At 43.5% G+C, this 19477-nt stretch overlaps 1 protein-coding gene across 4 annotated transcripts in view; it reads left to right on the top strand.

The window, feature by feature from the left end:
- The window catches only part of ANTXR1 (ANTXR cell adhesion molecule 1), a 221566-nt gene that overhangs the window by 91092 nt on the left and 110997 nt on the right, over positions 1–19477 (top strand). For all 4 annotated transcript variants that reach the window (XM_047851232.1, XM_047851233.1, XM_047851231.1 and 1 more), the window contains exons 11-12: positions 12497–12566; positions 14058–14136. In XM_047851232.1, coding sequence (XP_047707188.1) covers positions 12497–12566; positions 14058–14136 — 149 coding nt within the window. The remainder of the gene's footprint in view (positions 1–12496; positions 12567–14057; positions 14137–19477) is intronic.

Genomic DNA, 19477 nt, shown 5'->3' on the forward strand with positions numbered 1-19477 from the left:
CACACCTTACATCTAAACAAATTCCAGATGAAAAATTTTAATGTGAACATAAAACTATAAAAGTTTTAGAAGGAAAAGAAAATAAATATTTACATAATTTTCTAGTAGGGAGAGGCTTTTTAAGCCTTGGAGGGGAGATAGAATAAAGGGAAATTTTAATAGTTTGAGTACACATATTTTGTTTTTTATGTTTCTGTTCCCTCCTCCTCAAAATCTAAAGGAAAAAAGAAAACTACCAAAGTATCTGTAGGGCATATAACACACAAAGAGTCAATAACCTTAATATATAGACTGCTCTTAAAATCAATAAAAAAACAAACAAAAAACAAAAAAGTAAGCACACCTCTGGGTAAAAGATATGAAAAGGAAATTTACAAGAACCATAGTGGTCAGGAAGCATATGGAAAACACTTACCATAACCAAAAGAAATAACCAAATTGAAATAATCTATCAACCTGGCAAAGATTAACAAAAATACAATGCCTGGGTATTAGCAAAAATATAGAGGAACAGGTGTTTTCACTCATCATTGGTGAGACACCACTAAATCTTTTAGAAGGCAACTCTTAAAATGAAGCAAATCCTTTTATACATTTTTGACCCAGAATTTCCCTTTCAACTTCATCAAGAAGAAATGATTGGGAATGTTTACAAGGACTTGGGTACAAGATGTTCGTCCTGATACTACTTATGATAGCAAAAGGAAAAAGAGAAAAAGAGAGAGAGAGAGAAGAAGAAGGCGGAGGCAGCAGAGAAGGATAAGAAGAAGAAAGAGGAAGAGGAGGAGGGAGAGAAGAAAAAAGGAAGGGAGGGAGGGAAGGAAGGGAAGGAGGGAGAAAGGAAGAACTGGAAGGAAGGCTGACCTGGGAAAATATTAATAATATAGTCACAAAAGTTACAAAACAATATCTCCATGTTATTTCTGTTTTACGCACATACATTTATATACAGAAAAAGACTTGAAAACACATCAAAATGTTAACAGTAATTACCTCTGAATGAGAACACTGTTAATTTTTTCTGTTTTCTAAGTTTTCTACAATGTGTCTCTTATGTAACAAGAAAAAAATCCACAACAGTTGTTTAAAATTTAATTTTAAAATTCTTCTTAATTATTTAGGCCTAGCACACATCTTTAGCTCTCCAATCACCAGGCTGAACTCACTCCTGTCCAAGAAAAGATCTTGGAAATCTTCACACAAACTTTATTTATTCTGGCTGCACTTTTTCCTACTCCAGGATTCAGCATATTGTGCCAAGAAAAGATCCACTTTCAACTGGAAATCCATTTGCAGAGAGATCAGAATGCTAAAAAGGAGACACTGGGATACGAGCTGAGAAATGATCCACTTTAATAAACAGTAAATTAAAAATGGGGTTTTTATTGATGCAATAATGAAAAACAACCTAGACCATCCCGGTGCTGTGTGGTGAGGTAGGAAGTAGGACTATAAACAAAGAGACTGATTTTTAACAAACTCACTAAAATTCAACTTCTAGGCCATGTGAGAAATCAGTTGCCTGGTTTTGTAGGCACACTTACTTTTTGATACAAAATATTATTTCCCAGCTTGATCTCCAATCTTATTCACTACGCATGGCTCTGATTTACCTTTTGTTCACACTCAAAGGATAAAACTTTTCCTCCTTTGGAGATATTTTTTTCAAACTGAACATTGGTCATGGAGACAGTTCTAAGAGTTCCAAAGAGGGGCTCAGCTTCCCAAGGGGACGAGAGACAACACTCACTCAAATGCAGAAGTTCCAGTGTGTTTGTTTTTTAAAATCTGTCCAATTATCCAGAAGCTATACTTCATCTTAGAAAACATCTGGGCCGTGGGGCTGCAGTGGGCACCCTAAGGAGATCATTGATGTGCACCTATGGTGGCAGATGGGGAGGGAAGACAGAGGGAAAGAGAATATTAACTTCCCAAAGTTTCCCTTCTCACCGGTTAGAGTATTGCATCTGTTGGTCAAAGGTACTTAGTGCAAGGTGGATGCATCCCTGGGGGGTTGATGTCATATGAGGATGGTGGAATGTCACTTTGTGTAACATAAAGGAGGATCTCCTCTCGTGATGCCAAATCAGGCTGCACATCAGACTCTCCAGAGACCTTCATCTAAGTGACAGCAGCAATTGATTGCTGGGCCCTGTGCATTCACTGTACTATCTCACTCCGTCCTCACAGCCCCCCAGTGAGGGATGAGTTATGTGTATTGCTTTTTGCTAAGTAGGACATGAAAACTCAGAAGTGCCCAAGGTCAACCAGATGGCCAGAGGTAGAAGCAGTTTGGACTTTTGGGTGATCCAGAGGCTTTTGGCTACTTCTTTACTTTGCTTCCAAAACGAGGATCCCCACAGATCCTTGGGTCCCCTGATCCCAAATGCCCACATAACTCTGATGTATACCTGATTGGGAGGTGCAGATTCCCATGACTCCCCCACATTTTGTAGACAGGAAACCTCAGCTCGGAGAGATTTAGCTACTTGGCCAAGGTCACAGAGCACATTAGTAGGGAGCCAAGACTCGAACCCAGGTTCAAGAAAAAAAGCCCTGGACCAGGGAAGGAAGAACCCAGGCTTCAGCATGTCAGTGTGTGCAGCTGACTGTATGTTCACAGGTAAAGCACATCTTCCGATTCCCTGACTGGCCTCTCTTTCTTGAACATCGGGAGTTTTGTGTTATCTGGCAGTGTTTGCCTCTTGCTCCCACTTTCAGAATGACTGGCTTTGCCAGTCATTTTGAAGTGGCTCCTGCCAAGACTGTATTAGTGGGTGTTCCCATCTTTAAGGTCCAAACAAAAATGTAGATAAGTGGAAATTTACTGGAGTTTTGCTTGGTCAGACAAAAGCCCCGGTAATCTCGGATGGAGTAGAAATAAAGGAGGAGTTGCTACCGGAGGGTAACTAGGTGGTAAAGATTTTCATTCTGGGGCAAAAGACCTTCTTGCAGGGGTGAGTTGACATAGCCCAAAGTTAGCTACAGCAGCGCCTGATAGACTCACCCTTGACAGTGCCCCTGCTCTACCGCGTGGGCAGTTGCCTCCGAGCGAAAATTGTAAGCTACACATGGACTTAGCGTGCAGTGCACTTCTTTTGAGGCATGCCTAGAGGAGAGAACTGCTTGCGAACTTCCTGAGACAGTCATTGCCCCAGCCCTGCCTATCCTGCTGGGGAAAGTTGGCGCCCTCGACTTCTGCACCAGATGGCTGGACTTTCATGAACGCTGCTTGTTCTCACAGAACACTGCTCCTCTGACACTTCAACACAACAGGGGAAGAGAAGGTGGCAAACACAGAGCTGGGCCAGACTTGTGAGAACCCCAGGCAGGCTAACAATCCATGCCACCTTCCAAATGACATTCTTTAAATATTTGCCCAACACCCATCTAGAGGAAACGTTGGGGGCAGCTAAGGGAAAGGAAGAAAAGGAATGTTCTCTGTGGACCTCTTCCCCATGCCATTCAGCTCTTGCCCCCAGCATGCACACTGCAGCAGCTTGCTGGCACCCACTATTATTCATATGTGTGCCTGGGGTCTCCTTCCCACCTCTTCTTTGAGTTTCTATATAGGTTTGTGTTCTTTAAAAGCAGTCCACATTTGCCATAATTAATAGTCATGACTGCATGGAGGGCTCTAGCCATTTTGGTAGACTTGCCCCTCAATACCAATTCCAAAGGTAAAACCCTCCCGAACCTAATTGGGCACAGCTGCAAGAGTTTGTGTGTCTGGAGACACATACCTTGTGCATGAAGCCTGAACTGTCTCCAACCAAGTGAAAACAAACTTTCAAAAATACATTTACTCTTAGTAAATTATAGCTGTCCTGAGTGCACCACTTGCTCTGACCTCAATTTTTAAAGGTCGGTGCTTCGCTTAGAAGATAATTTGTAAATTCTATAAACGCCAACCAGTCAAGAACTTTTTTGGTGTAGATTTATTGAGAGGACAAAATATTTTGCAAGAGTCCTGGGCCCCGTTACTTTCATTTAGTTTTCTTGCAATAACCCAGACCGCCCCTTTTAACTTCAGATGAAGATGAGTGCCAGATACTACATTATGGGTACTATGATCCCAATTATGCAAGAAATGATACACATAGAAAGCAATTCTGGAATAGTATATCCCAAAGCATTAACAGTGTTTGTCACTGGAAGTTAGGATTACCAAAGGTTTTCATTTCTTTTTTGTAAACTTCTCTGTATATCTCGGACTTCTCACTTCTCACTTCTCTCACTCTTCTTCTGAGTCTTCTATCACTAAACATGTATTACTTTTATAATTAATAAAAATAGCAGAAAAATATGAGCAGGAAATAATTTACATCCCGAGAAATCAAACTAATTGTGCCAACGACCAGTTCCAAAAGCTGATGAGCCTAGGACCACAGAGGTCATAAGCATGTGTGGGACTGGGGAATGTATAAGCCCAAAAAAGGCAATCTGGAGGCCAGCAAGGCTGCTGGATCCCATCCCCGCACTCCTCTGGGAATGGACTCATGGTCCCTTGCTATTTACTTCCTCTCTTTCTGGGGCCATGATGTAATCTTGATCCTCATGTACACAGTGACCAGGATGACACTTCATTTTCTTCTAAGACTGCACTCAGCTCTGAGTCCTACATTGCTATTTATAGATAAGGTGTTCTGACTCTACAGCCTTCCCACTCACAGCAGCTTAGAACCTTGGGCAGCAATCTAAGCCCCGCTTCTGGAGTGCCCCCATTTCAATTATAAAGCCCCACCAAGCAGAGTGGCTCAGGTGCTATCCCACCTACCTACCACCAGGAAAATCTGGACCTATGAAAGCCTGCATGGAGGCACTGGTCCTTACCCCAACCAAGTGTCTTGCTACTCCCTCCTCTGTCCATCACTTTATGACACCTCTGAACTTGTCTGGACATTCTAACAGTACCCTGGGGGCTGTGAACCATCCAGTAATACCTAAAGGACCCTCTACAATGGGCAGAATAGATATATAAAGCCATGATAGACATTATACCAGGATTTCTGACCTTGGTACTATGGGGCCAGATAATTCTTTGTGGAGGGAAAGAAGGATGCCCTGTGTAGTACAGGATATTTAGCACCATCTCTGGTCTCTACTCACTAAATGCCAATATCACTTCTCCCCCAGTTTGGCAACCAGAACTGTCTCAGACATTGCCAGTTGTCTCCTGAGGTACAAAATCACCCCATCAGAGAACCACTGCATTATATACATGTCCACACATCCTATTTGGATAGATGACTTTCCTCTCGTCACGCCTTTACCATATAGCCCTGACACAAGCTGGTAGATAAGTTATAAGACATACTCAGTTTGCGCACGCATTCACATCTTGTGTTGTACAGGTGCCTCAGAGAAGGAGCCTAGTGGTACCTCACTTTATTTTTTTTTTCAACGTTTATTTATTTTGGGGACAGAGAGAGACAGAGCATGAACGGGGGAGGGGCAGAGAGAGAGAGGGAGACACAGAATCGGAAACAGGCTCCAGGCTCCGAGCCATCAGCCCAGAGCCTGACGCGGGGCTCGAACTCACGGACCGCGAGATCGTGACCTGGCTGAAGTCGGACGCTAACCGACTGCGCCACCCAGGCGCTCCGTGAGTGGTGTACCTCACTTTAGTAATAATAGTTGACATGCAAGTGCTTATTAAGTGTTGAGCATTTAATCATATCATTTCATTCAAATTTACAACAACTTATGAAATGAGTATGATTCCCATCTGATAGGCGAGGACTCTGGGTTGCAGATAGGGTGACCTAGGCAGTGGGTGGCAAAGCGGTGATGGAACTGAGCCTTGGCTCTTCATGTGCTCATTATTTCTCCATCCTAGTGCAACCTGCCCCAGGGAAGAGGGAGGGAAACTAAAAGACATATCCTGGATACCCATAACCTACAGGAACCGGTAAAATAGTTACACGTAGGTGCACGGAACTTATCTGGGACCTGTGGGCCAAGCTCTTTGCCTGAGCCCATAGTAGTAGCCACTGAGGGCTTCCAAGGAAACCTTGCCACAATTCCAGGCTAGGGAAGGGGTGGGTAGATGTGGGTCATGCCTGAGGCAAAAGATGGTGGCCAACTCAGTTCTGCAACATTCAAGGTACTCCTCTGGCTTCAGCCGGGCGTGAGAGGACATGCCAGTGGATGCGCTATGTTCTGAGGATTATTCCCACCTTAGTCCCACCCACCTGCGCTTCCCTACCATCTCTTCCCATTCTGTTTTGACTCTTGTTTCTCTTGCTCTGACCTCAGAACCCCTGGTCAGCCTGTCCAAGTAGAAGCCACTCTTCCACTTTCAAAATCTCTGCTCTGGCCCCTAATGTAATTTACTGTGTAATGTCTTTCATCAAAAAATCCATAGGCTTATTATCTCACCCGTTTATGAAAACCTCCCCACCCAGGGCCTGACACGTAGTACATGCCCCAAAAATATTAATCTCCTTCCACTCTAAGCAGTGGGTTCCATTAAGCTTGGCAGTAAGATCCCCGTGTTTGTGAATTATCATCGCAGGAGCCCCAAGAGGGCAATCAACCACCTCCTTTCTGGCTGGGGCTCCAGAAAGCTCAACCCAGATGCTTTGAATTGCACCAACTTGGAGTCCTGCTGAATATCAGTTTATTTCAGGTTTTTGCACAGTATTTTAAAAACTTAACTTTTTAAAAAGCCGGTTACTTGAGAATTCAGTGAGAAGGTAGAAACATCCAGCCTAACTCCAGCCTGTCTATTCTCCATTCGGACACATTCCCAAACCAGCTGATAATTTGGTGCTGAACAGTTATGCTTGGCTCGAGGATGCCATGAAATGCTCTCTAGACCCAGTGGAGATTGGGAGAAAGAGCAGAGTGAGCTCATTTAGTCCCCTAACTTTCATTATTTTGTAACAGTAGGAATGTAAACTCTACTTTGGAACTTACATCAGCTTTTGGAGGGTTTCAACAAGCTCTCCCTGATAAGGCTAAAGGTTTTTCTTGTGCTGTTGGCCAGAAATAAATATTTATATCAAGAAAAGATTTCCAAGGCTTGAAAAGCATTTGAATTATTTAATCAGCCTGTAAAAGGATTCACTGTGATTGGTGTTTGAATTAACTAATGAATTTTAATCCTGGTTTTATCTCAAATCCATTAGATAGTCACCAATGGCAGGGAAGAATTCTGGGAATTCCTTCAATCGTCTGAAAAGAATTACATTGATCCAAGGTCAAAACCTGGGAGCGTACATATTTGAGTGTATGATTCTGGAACATGGGTTCATTACAGTAGATCACTGTCTCTCAAAAGGTACCTGAACCTTACCAGAGAGCTTTTCAATTCCTGTTCCCCTCTCATAGAAGACATGCCTCCTACTATTATCCAGCCTCGCCCATGGAGCATCTTGACCATTTGCCTCCAAAGTGGTCAGGTATAAAAAGACTTAGCTCCTAGTATACTTCAGGCTAGCTGTATCACAAAATTAGCTGTGACATTATGACAATGTAAGATGGCTAACTAGTTTAAATTACATCTGTAAAAAAACTAGCTGGGTTGACCTTGGGTAAATCATTTCAACAAAACCTGGGTTTGAATTTCAGCCCTGACATGTACTAGTGGTGCAACACTGATTCAATTAACTAACCTCTCTGAGCCAGTTTCCCAAATTGTAAATAATGAATAATAATAATGCCAAATGAGGCCATGAGTATCGTGTCAGACAGAATCAGAATAAATATATAGATATGGATTTAGATGTAGTGGATATACACATTTGTGAGAATATAGACTGTGTGTGTGTGTGTGTGTGTGTGTACTCTGCCCCCCTCTGTGCCCTCTGTACTCATCTTCAGGGATACCCAGCTCTCAAGCCTTGGGTGTTTGGCAATTTGGTATAATGATACTCATTGATACCCCAAACCTGGGTTTAAATCAATCTTCTGTTCTATTATTAGACTCTTATAAGCAAGTGTTTTAGATTAACCTATGTCGAGTGTATGCACTGAATTCTGAAATATCTTTGGTAAAAGGCAAGGAAATTCATATTTACAGATCATCTAAAAATTCCCTTAACTTCTGGTTTCAAACTCCCACCCCTCCCTAATTCTCTCCCCCTGTTGCCAACAAGCCAAGCGCTGGTCTCCTAGGTCCTGGTCTCCACTCCCCCCTGCCCACTCAATGCTAATGAACAGTGAAATGGCTGCCCACTGGACAGAGGAGCTGGGACTCAGTCGTCCTTGGGGTGGATTATGGCCCCATAAACACCACTGGCTTTGGAAGAAGTGGCGGCAAGGTTGGCAGGGTCCCTGAGCCAAACGTGGCTCAGCCGAGGGGGAAGGCTTTGTGCCCTGCTTCCCAAGAGGACGTTCCAGGAAGAAGTCAGATGATCTGCGTTATGGAAACCAAATGGCCCTTCTTTGTTTAGAAAGAGAGAGAGAAAGAGAGAAAAAAAAGTCACTCATTTTTGTGGTAAAGTGAAAACAGGCTCCAAATCAAACAATCCCTCTCAGAGCAGAAGATGCCAGCTCCCCAGAGCAGGCCCACAGGCACAGAGGCTGATAAACTGACAGAAGGCAGTGTTAAGGCTGCACCACAGCCTCAGCAAAGTGTCCTCAGTCCTCCCAGTGAGGTTTTCCTCTGCTTCACTCCAGAAATATTTGGTCTCCTAAACAGGAAAGGAAAATGAAGGGAGGGGAAAAGAACCAACTGATTGACTTAGGCCAGTCTTGTCCTCTCACCCCCTTCCAGTGGGATGGAGGGCAGGGAAGGAGCTTTTCAGAGAAAGCTCTAGAAGTGGCTTGGGCACTAATAGCCACTTGGGCATCCTGGGCCCGGAGCCTCCCTTGTGTCTCTGACTTGGATGCCCATTCTGGGTGACCAGCTCTTCCCACAGAATGCAGCCAAGAGTCACGAGGCCTCCTGTGGCCACTCTGTGGCTACCCCGTGGCCCCATGGGCAGGGATCTGCACTCCCAGGTATTACTAGTGCATGTGAAGCAGGATAAGCCATGGCCAAGAGAAAATAAATAATTTCTAGTCAGCCATGCCTGTCCTGAGTTTGGTTTATTGTCTAATATAAGCCTTTCCTGGAATGGAGAGGCTCTTGGCAAGGGAAGAATAATGGAGAATTCACATCTAGTCCCGGCTTTGCCTCTGACTTGCTGTGCAACCATGGGTCACTGTTGCCTCTCTGAGCCTCCATTTTGCATCTGGGAAATGCGCCCAATGCCCTTGCCTTGTCTCAGTTCACAAGGTCGTGTAGAAGGTGATAACGCATGGCTCTTATCAAGAGGTGGCAGCCAGACTGCCTAGGTGTGGATCCAAGCTCCCCTGGGTAATGTTGGGCAAGTTTCTTCACCTCTCTACGTCTGTTCCTCACCTTTAAAATGAAGGGAAGTGGGGCGCCTGAGTGGCTTAGTCGGTTGAGTGTCCGACTTCGGCTGAGGTCATGATCTCACAGGTTGTGGGTTCGAGCCCTGCGTGGGGCTCTGTGCAGACAGCTCAGAGCCTGTGTCTCCCTCTCTCTGTCCTACCCCACTTACTCTCTCTCTCTCTCTCTGTCTCTCAGTCTCAAAAATAAACATTTTTTAATTAAAAAAAAATAAATAAAATAAATAAATAAAATAAAATAAAGGGAAGAATATTCTTTCCTGGGAGCACAGCTAGCAGGTTATAAATTCGATTGTGTAGCACGCTCAAAGTGCACGGAGAGCACCGACACACAGGATGCCCTGGGAGAGTCTCACTGCCATTATTGTCACCAGAGACTGGGAAACACCTTGAAAATAAAAATGCTCAGTTCAGGATTGTATGATCCACCACTGTCACCATAAAGCTTCATAATTCCATTCAACATGCCTCCACTGCCCCAGCAACATTCCGTAATCTGCGAATGCTAGTTCTAAATATGAGGAGGGACCTCCAGTACCTTCCCGTCGCCCCACCATGACCCACAAGGCCTTGATCATCTGGCCCTGCTGCCTTTTCTAGCCTCATTTTGAATCACTGTCTCACTCAACTTCAGCAGCCTTGTTGACCTCCTTTTAGCGTTCAAAGCTAAAAGGCTCCTTCCTGCCCCAGGACCTCTGCAGGGCTTCCTGGCTCACTCCATGTCCTCTTCACCTGACAATGGGTGGTAGCTTATATGGCTTCTCCTCTGGGAAGCATTCTTTCTCTTTCTTTGCGCTCACCACAATTATAATGAAATAGTAACTTGTGTAGTTACTAGCATGTCAGCTCCTTAAGCGAGGTGCTTTCATCTGTTTTGTTCATTGCAAGGCCCTGACATGTGGAAGGCATTCAAAAGAATATATTTTTCAATAAAAATGAAAGTACTCAATAACTATCCCCCCCTGCAGCTCCTATAAAATCCATTAAATCAGAGACCATGTTTCTCTTCTCGAAGCCTATGTCTCTAGCTCAAAGTAGGTCTTTAATAAATATTTGAACAAAATATGAATGAACAAAAGAATGAATGAATGAATGCATGCATGAATAAATTAATGAATGGTTTGGAAGAACCGAACTTTTCACCACTTAGAAATTTGCTTAGACATCAGAGGAGACTGTAACGGACCATCCTCTTCTTCCTGCTTCCATGGAGACACAGTGCTTAGCACTCAGACATGTCCTCTAACTCCCACCCCCGGTGGCTCTGCTCCTTCAACCCAGGCATGGAGGGCACGAGGCTTCCTAATCCCCACTCAGGCAAGCATTTCGTGTCTGCCACAGTCCAATGTCATTAGACACATCAGTTTCATAACATGCCAATAGCAGAATACTGTCCTTCAATTATACATGTATTCCTTTCTGTCTTCTAGTGCAGGCATTCATCTTCACAGCTGATTAAAGGGACTCATTTTATTCATCTCCATCTCACCCACAGGTCCTACCACAATTCTTGGCACAGAGCATGCACTCTTAAATGTTGCATCATGAAGGAACAAGTGCTATATACTGACTATAGTCAGTAACTTCTCAGCCCTGCTTCTGGCCCCAGAACCTGGGACACAATGACATTTTTAAGGAGCTCAAGATGAAACCTGCTTAAGATTTCCCCAGTCAACCCATAGAATAAGAGCAAGAACTTCCCACCTCTAGTGTCCCCCCACTTTCATCCATCTTTCACAGCTGCATCTGCTGAAACTTCCAAAATCATCACTTCAAGTTTTTCTCCCAAAGTCTCCAAAGATCTCTTCATGGCTAATAGACTTATGTCCAAATTCCTCAGTCTCACTCAAACTTCTTCCTATACTGATCTTTTCAAATCCTACTTCCCTCCTACCCTGGCATATGTCTTCTTTGTGCTCTGCCTTTACTCATGCAATTCCTCTTGCCATTCTCTTCACCAAAGTACATCTCAGATTTTGTGTTTCCTGTCGCCTCACCACATCACCCACCTAAAGGGAGCTTTCTGTCTTCTGAAGTCAAATGATATTTTGGCTTAGCCACTTCTAATATGTCAGCAAACTTTTTCTTTTTTAAAAAATTGAGATCCAATTGATAAATAGGTTTATGTTAGTTTCAGATATACAACATAGTGATTCAATATTTGTGTAGAAGGCGAAATGATCACCACAATAAATCTAGTTAACATCCATCACCATACATAGCTACAAGTTTTTTCTTGTGATGAGAACTTTTAAGATTTGCTATCTTAGCAACGTTCAAATATGCAGTACAGTATTGTTAACTATAGTCACCATGCTGTATATTACATCCTCATGATTTATTTGATAACTGGAAGTTTGTACTTTCTGACCACCTTCTCCCATTTCGCCCATCCCCCACCCCCACCCCCACCCTGGCAACAACCAAACTGTGCTCTGAATCTATGAGTTCATTTTTTTTCTTTTTTAGATTCAACAAAAAAAGTGAGATCATATGATATTTGTCTTTCTTCATCTGATGTATTTCACTTAGCATAATGCCCTCCAGGTCCATCCATGTTGTTACAAATGGCAAGATTTACTTTATTTATGAATGAATGATATATGTTGTGTGTGTGTGCACACACACACAAGATAATGATATATATATATACACTATATATATATATAAGTATATATATATATATATATGCCACATTTTCTTTAGCCATTCATCCATGGATGGACAGTTAAGTTGTTTGCTTCCATGTCTTGGCTATCGTAAACAATGCTGCATCAGCAAACCTTCTCCATGAATATGACTTCTCTCTCAAACTAGACTCAGACCTGAAGCTCCCCTAGGGACCAGTCTTGTATCTTCTGGTTTCCCCTTGGTTATGCTTGGTCTATGGTAAGAGCTCAGTTTCTATTTGTTCCCTGATTGACTCATCTGGATGTATGAAGTCAGAGACTAGTGTTCTGGCAGGAGACTGTAAGTGCGTTCACTTGAGTGGATTTTATGGCTCAAGGCTAGTTTCTATTTCAAATAGTTACTGCTTTTCTAGTGTCTCCCAGGAGTCGGTCTCTAGGAGTCACTGAATATGAAATTATAAAGTCACTTCACTCCTCTTAATCCAGTGACTTCCTTTTTACAGATGAGAAGCCCTTCACTGTGGAAGATACTTATTTGCTGTGTCCAGCACCTATCTTAAAAGAAGTTGGCATGTAAGTTTCCACCAGCAACTGAACCTCACAGCCAGGGAGGAGAGAGAAGGTAGAGGGGACAGAGGGAGAAGAAAACGTCTCTCTTCATTGTCATAATGCAGTCTTTGTCTAGACCTTTCCAGGTAATGATGATGGTGCCCATGTTTACAGTGAGCAGGGCACCAGGACAAATGTTTCACAAAGGGGATCTCACTTTATCCTCCCAAGTTCCCAAAGAACCAGGTACTCATGTCATCCCAGTTTTACAGATGTGGAATCTATGGCTGAGAGAATTTAAGTAGAATTTAAGTAGTTTGCCCAAGGTCACACTGCAGTAGTGGGACTGTCTAGATTTGAATAAAGGTGTGTCTCACACAACTACATTTCTAGAAAGCTCTCACACTTCCCTCTCACAAACTTTACCTTGCCCCGTCATCGTAATTTCCCTGCTAGATGATTATCTCCTCCTTAGAGATACGGAAGTTCGGAAAGGAAGCTCAAAGGGGCTAAGTGGGTCCAGAGCTGGTTGAAGACCCCAGGTTCAGACCTCCTGAGGCCAAGCTCAGTGCTCCTTCCTCTGAGCCTCTGCAGGACATTGGGTATTCACCCAGACTGCACAAGGTTCTGTGAACTAATTTATGGGGGGAAATTCCATGGCGGTGCTATTATAATAGGTGGTGGTGAAGTGTGATGAAACTCTTCAACAGAAGGAAGACAATTAGTACCCTAAGCAAGAAAAGAACTATGTGGGGAGGCAGAGAAGCTGTGTTTGTCAGAGAACACAAACTCATTTCTCTGTAAACATGTCTACAACAGGCTGAAGATAGAATGGTGGTCTTGAGGAAACAATACTAAACATTTTCATCTAAATTCTGCTTTCGATCATTTGTTCTAATGGTAAAGCCTCCAACTCTGGTTGCCTAACAATGGTCTCCAAGTCCACTGATTCCACCAACTAACCTTGTGTCCATATGGCCAAGTACAAGCAAAATGCAAGCTCAGGTTTCAGTGAGTCTCACAGAGATGGAAGGTGGGTGGAAGGTAACTCATCCACTGCTGTGCCTCCGTGAGTTTGCCAGGATGGTCACAAACCCCCTCGTCAGAATCAGTTACTGATAGCCCCAATAATAACAACAGAACATTAAGTTTACAGCGTGACAAGGTTATCCCCATAGACTCGAGCCATGTTTGGGGAACACTTCTTCCTATGACAATGTGACAGGTAAATTAAATGGCAGCAAGCTTTTCCCATTCAATGCAATTTGCTGCAATGTAAGAAGGGCTGAATGCAATGCCTTGATACACTAGCCAAGGGTATCCTGACGTCTCTAAAAGGTTACAGTGGATGGGCCCTAGAGACCTCCTCTACATTTTACAGGCCCCAGGGGAAGAGACCACAGTCTTTCCCCTGGGTAGTGAGGAGCAGGGCTTACAGGGGACCTCAGTGTCAGCTCATGGGCCCCTGCTCTTTGTACATCTTGCTGAGCATCTCTGGCTCCTTTGTCATTGCAGGAAAGCAGCGCTTCAGGTCAGCATGAACGATGGTCTCTCTTTCATCTCCAGTTCTGTCATCATCACCACCACACGCTGTGTAAGTCACTTTCCCTTTCCTGAAGGCTTTATTGTCATTCTCATTTCCCTGGGAAGTTTCCAGTTCTGCATTCTGTTCACTGAGCTTTGATCCCAGCTCCGCAGGGCCAGCTGTAGGCTGGACCCCAGAGGGTATCGGGAGTGCCTGTGCTGGGCTTCTCCAGGTTCCTCATCTCTGAGCAAGGGTGAGAGCTGAACACACCTGCATGTCTGGATGGTAAGATAGGGCCATTGTCTGTGCAGTAGTGACGGGAGATATCTGGGTAGACTGTGTCTAGGAGGAATTGTGCAGAAAGAAATTGGATGGCACACACAGAAAGCACATCTTAGGGAGTTTTTCTCTAAAAGGAAGCAGGGCAATAGGGCAGTAACTAAAGGGCAATGTGGAGTATAAGGAGAGTCTTGTTTAGAATGGGAGAAATTGCAGCTTGTTATTATGATGGTGGAAATAATCCTGGAGAAAATGGAAAATTGATGAAGCAGGGTGGGGGCTATGCCAAGGGGATTGTGAGGCACGAGTGGGATTGTACTCTACCAACTCTTCAGACACTCCTTCTCTGGATCCTTAATGGCAGGTGGTTTTTTTTCTGGCTACATATAAAATCACCTGGAAGACTTAAAAAAAAATTATGATGCCCCCAGACTCATGCCAGAACAATTGAAGCCAAGTCTGGAGTGGGCCCTAGCTTTGGTGGTTGCAAGGCCTCCTGGGAAGGTTCTTGTGTGTGACCATGGGTGGGAACCCTTGCGTCAGTGCAGCTGCTCCCTCCCGCTGTCAGTATGTCAGAGCTCAGCCCATCAGAGGACTGTCAGGGCTAAGGGAGCTTTTATACAGTCCTCAGCCCCTAGCATGAGTAGTTCCAAAATAACCTTTGTCTGAATATTCAGTTGTTGTCACCAAGTGCATTTCTTCCACTGAATCATTCTAAAGGCTAATGTGTTTGACCTGATGGTCAGCGTGGGCAGATACTACGGTCACATTCTGCCTGGGCACTGGAGGACATGTCATTAGAGCCCCCCACTAATTGGGGCTTGTATCCCTCATACTGTCACAGGTGGACAAGAACTAGCAGGCATGCACTGAAGCCACACAAAATAAAAATGAGTCATCTCATAAATGAGCAGGAGATCCGGCCTCAGGATGGACAGTCTTCCCTCCCAACTTGCCCCTCTGCCCGCCTCCCACAACACACATTTCCATCCTGTGTTAGGAGCAAACCAGTTTTCTTAAAAGCAGGCTAAGCCAGTGCAATGGGTATGGAAAATGGAAAAGTTTTACTTTTCTTTTTTAATGTTTTATTTACTTTTGAGAGAACACAAGTGAGGGAGGGACAGAGAGAGAGGGGCAGAGGATCTGAAGTGGGTTCTGTGCTGACAGCCCCAAGCCTGATGTGGGGCTTAAACTCATGAACTATGAGACCATGACCCGAGCTGAAGTCAAACACTCAACCAGCTGAGCCACCCAGGTGCCCCAATGGAAAAGTTTTATTGGACCACAGTAAGAAATTAGGGTTGTCACAGAAAAGTGTCACCACTGAGAAATGTCTGAGTCTCAGACACCCCTCAGTGGAACATCAAATCTGGAAACCAAATACGAAAACTTTCTGGAGAAGCAGTGAAATTTCAAGTGTACCCGCCTGCTTCTTTTAAAAATTGACCCTTCTGGAACTTGCCAACCTGCAGGAAATGATTAAAATACCCCAAACCTAACAACTCCATTCCAGATTCCTCCCTGCTTTGGAGTGATCCAGCAGTTTGGGCCTGCATTTCTCATTATGTCTGACCATACCACAGAGAAACAGCCATGCCCTTAAGGCCACAAGGGCATGAGGAGGCGGAAGGGAAACATCTCAGGACCAAACTTGTGGTATGGCAGATATAGGACTATGACTGATGGCTTAAGTCCTGGGCCTGTAAGCCAAGAAGAAAGGGTGTCCTCTAATGTACTGAAAAATGAAAAGAGCTCAGAGCCAAGTCCCCTCTACCTTCCCATCCCACTCCAGCCTTCATTTACATCTTATATCTCCCTTACCTGAGTGCTCATCGCTCAGTTTTCTGCTCAGTTGACCCTTGATAAACACCACCCCATCACATCTTATGTGCTATTGCCCTTTTCACCTGAAAATGCTGTATGTCTACAACAAAATTATGAACACCCTAAGATTTGAGATCCAGGACCATTCATTCATTTATTCAACAAATATTCATTGATCATGTATAACATGCCAGGCACTGTCCTGGGTATCTAAGTTGACTTTCACTGTCAATTAGTTGTGTGGCCTTGACCAAGTGATTTAGCCCCTTTGTGCATCAATTCCCTAATCTGTAAAATTGGAATAATACGACTTTATCACTCTTAGCAGCATCATGAGTATTAAATGAAATGAAAAAGTTCTTGGCAGAAGGCCTGGCTCGTAGTAAGTGCTTAATAAATGTTAGCTGCTGTTCTAGTGGAAGCTGATTAAAATTATTGAACTCTTTGGAAATTCTTTCCAGAGAGTTGGCTCCCACTTCAGAGTCCCATAATAATAAAGGAACTCTTCTTCGATAAGATGGATCCCTAGGGGAATATGTTTGTTACTCAGCCAAGTCCAGGTGATTGAAAGGAGGTAGGCGAGATGGTCAAAATCATCCAGACAAAGAAATGGACCTATATTCAAACATAAAACCCCCATCCCCAGCAGGACCCTACACAGAAGCTCCAATTAAAAAGACTGAAGCCACCTCTGGGCAAAACAGAGATGCAGGTGGAACGTGTGGTCATCCGGAATATGAAGTAAGGTCTTGGACTTGACGTTTGTTTCTTCAGCAGCTGGTTTGGAGGACAAGGTTTTTAGATCAGAAGTGATCCCCTGAGTCTGAGTAAAGGGTTAGTCCTGTCTGTGCCAGTCACAGCCTGCCCAGCCCATCACCTGGAACCAAAAATAATTCTAAAATATGTAGTTGAGTCTTTTCTTTTCTCGCTTTATTTGGTGCCCATTTGGATAACCATGCCACAGTTTTCAAGATCCACAATGAATAACTGTCATCCCTGCCAGGAGCAGAAATTCCATGAAGTTTTACAGGAAAGAGTTTTTTCCATCCAAGAGCTAAAAGATTCCTATACAAATGGTAAACTTTACTGAGCTCCAGGACTCTAGAAAATGGTTTAACATCCAAAGTCCTCTTTCACCAGCATATGTGAATACATCCCCTTTCTTCCCCAACCTCTAGCAGTTGGGAGGGGAGGATCACTACTATGGTGCTGCTTTAGGAGAAATAGTTAAAAGAAGTTTGTGCTTTTTAGAGCAGAGCAAGCAAATGTTAGCCCCTTAAAGAAGTGTTCATGAAAGATTGTCCTCATTTAGATAAATGCCTTCAAATTTGATGATTTCCCAACCAAAGTGTATAAAAATCAGAATCATTCAACAAGTATTTCTTAACTTCCTACTGTGTCATCAGTGTTCCATTTACTTTTACAACATTGCTACCCTTAAGGAGCTTAAAATCCAGTTGGAGAAAGGAGCCCAACAAACACATAAAAGAATATGTGAATAAAGAACAAAATTGTGTGAGCCAGGTGTAAATGCAATAGAATTTCAGAGCGGGGAACAAGGAGTGAATTCAGGAAGAGACACAAGGGCTTCACGGAGGAGACAACCCAAGTGGGGACTTGGAAATGCTAATTTCAGTTCGTGAAGGTGGGAAGAGGCCATCCACTAAACAGAATCCAATCTGAGCAAGGACTAGATATGTCTATGAGCACAGTTTGTTTGTGGTCCCTCTAGGGACCATTAACTCTTTTTCTCTTTTTCTCTCATTTTGTATCAGTTTCTGGTGCCTTCTGATTTGGGGCCGTTTCTCAGGTTGGCAACCGTTTTCCTGGGATGCCCTAGTTCACACAGTATGTACAATGAGGCCCAGCTGATGCTCCTCCCTATTAACTATGATCAGGCTTTGATTTGTGTTGGTTTCTAGTGTATTAGAGCATCACCATCTTTGAAGAAAGGAAAGAGACAGAACATAAAGTTCTAAAATCAACACTAAATCAGCCGAGAACCCTGCCTTTTCCCCACTAACTTATATGGAAAACAGCCTGGCTTCAAGGGGCAGCAAGGTTGAGCAAATTTGAGAGGACCCATGTCAAGTCACTGTTCAGAGAAATTCTTTTCGAATGAAAATTAAAATGCCACCTAGTCAGCCTTGAGAGATCACAACCAGAACAACTGCTTTGTAATTGTAGCACAATGGAGGAATAAAGAATACAGGATATTGAGTTAAAGTCCTAATTTCGAATCCCAGCCCCTCCACCTTGTAGGGTGATCTTGGGCACATTTGCCTAAGCTTGTCTCTGAACCTGTCTGGCATGGTTGTTGCAAAGATTAAAGGCAAAGTGTATAAGGGGCTTAAGGTACCTGGTAATAAGTCAAAGAATGACAGTCGTTTACTAGTTCATTGAGATTGTCTTTCTTTGCCAAGTAAAAGTCTAATGGCCTGTCTCATTAAAAGATTTGCTGCTCATGCCCTGCAGAATATAAACAGGCAATGTTTCCCTGATGAAAAGTTATGATTCCTTTTGGGTCTGTGATAAGCCTGTAATCTAGGAAGAGGCTAGGGAAAACTTTGAAGATGTTGCCTGCAGGCTAACTAGGGGAAACACCAGTAAATTAGATCTGGTGGTAAGTCAAAGAGGATTAGGTTGCAGTCTCTTCACCATTTTTGAAAAAAGATTTTCTCAGTAAATGAATCATGTAAATAGTAACATAAGGGGAATGTTTAGACCATTTCAAAGAATGAATTGAAACAACTATTTACTAAGGTTTATGCATTATTACCAAGTAAAAACTATTATCATTTGAAATGTTCTATCAGGGTGCCTGGGTGGCTCAGTCAGTTGAGCGTCCGACTTCAGCTCAGGTCACAATCTCACAGTCCATGGGTTCGAGCCCCGCATCGGGCTCTGGGCTGATGGCTCAGAGCCTGGAGCACACTTCCGATTCTGTCTCCCTCTCTCTCTGCCCCTCCCCCGTTCATGCTCTGTCTCTCTCTGTCTCAAAAATAAATAAACGTTAAAAAAAAAAATTTTTTTTTTAATAAAAAAAATAAAATGTTCTATCACGCCGAGCATGTTGGGGGGCATTTCATCAGAGGAGGTAACATTTCATGCAGAAGAGAAACACAGCTTCAGGAGGCATTTCACAACAGACTGAATCTTCCAGTGTTCCCCAAAATAGCCCCAACTCACCATGGTTTGGGAGTATGGTTTGGTTTCTATGAGGATGAACAGGATATTAACTTATTTCCCAAGAATTTTTTGAACCATTTTATCCTTCATATTTTCATGAATTCACACTGTTCTTTCT

Source organism: Prionailurus viverrinus, chromosome A3 (genome assembly GCF_022837055.1).
Source record: "Prionailurus viverrinus isolate Anna chromosome A3, UM_Priviv_1.0, whole genome shotgun sequence".
NCBI classification, from domain to species: Eukaryota; Metazoa; Chordata; class Mammalia; order Carnivora; family Felidae; genus Prionailurus; species Prionailurus viverrinus.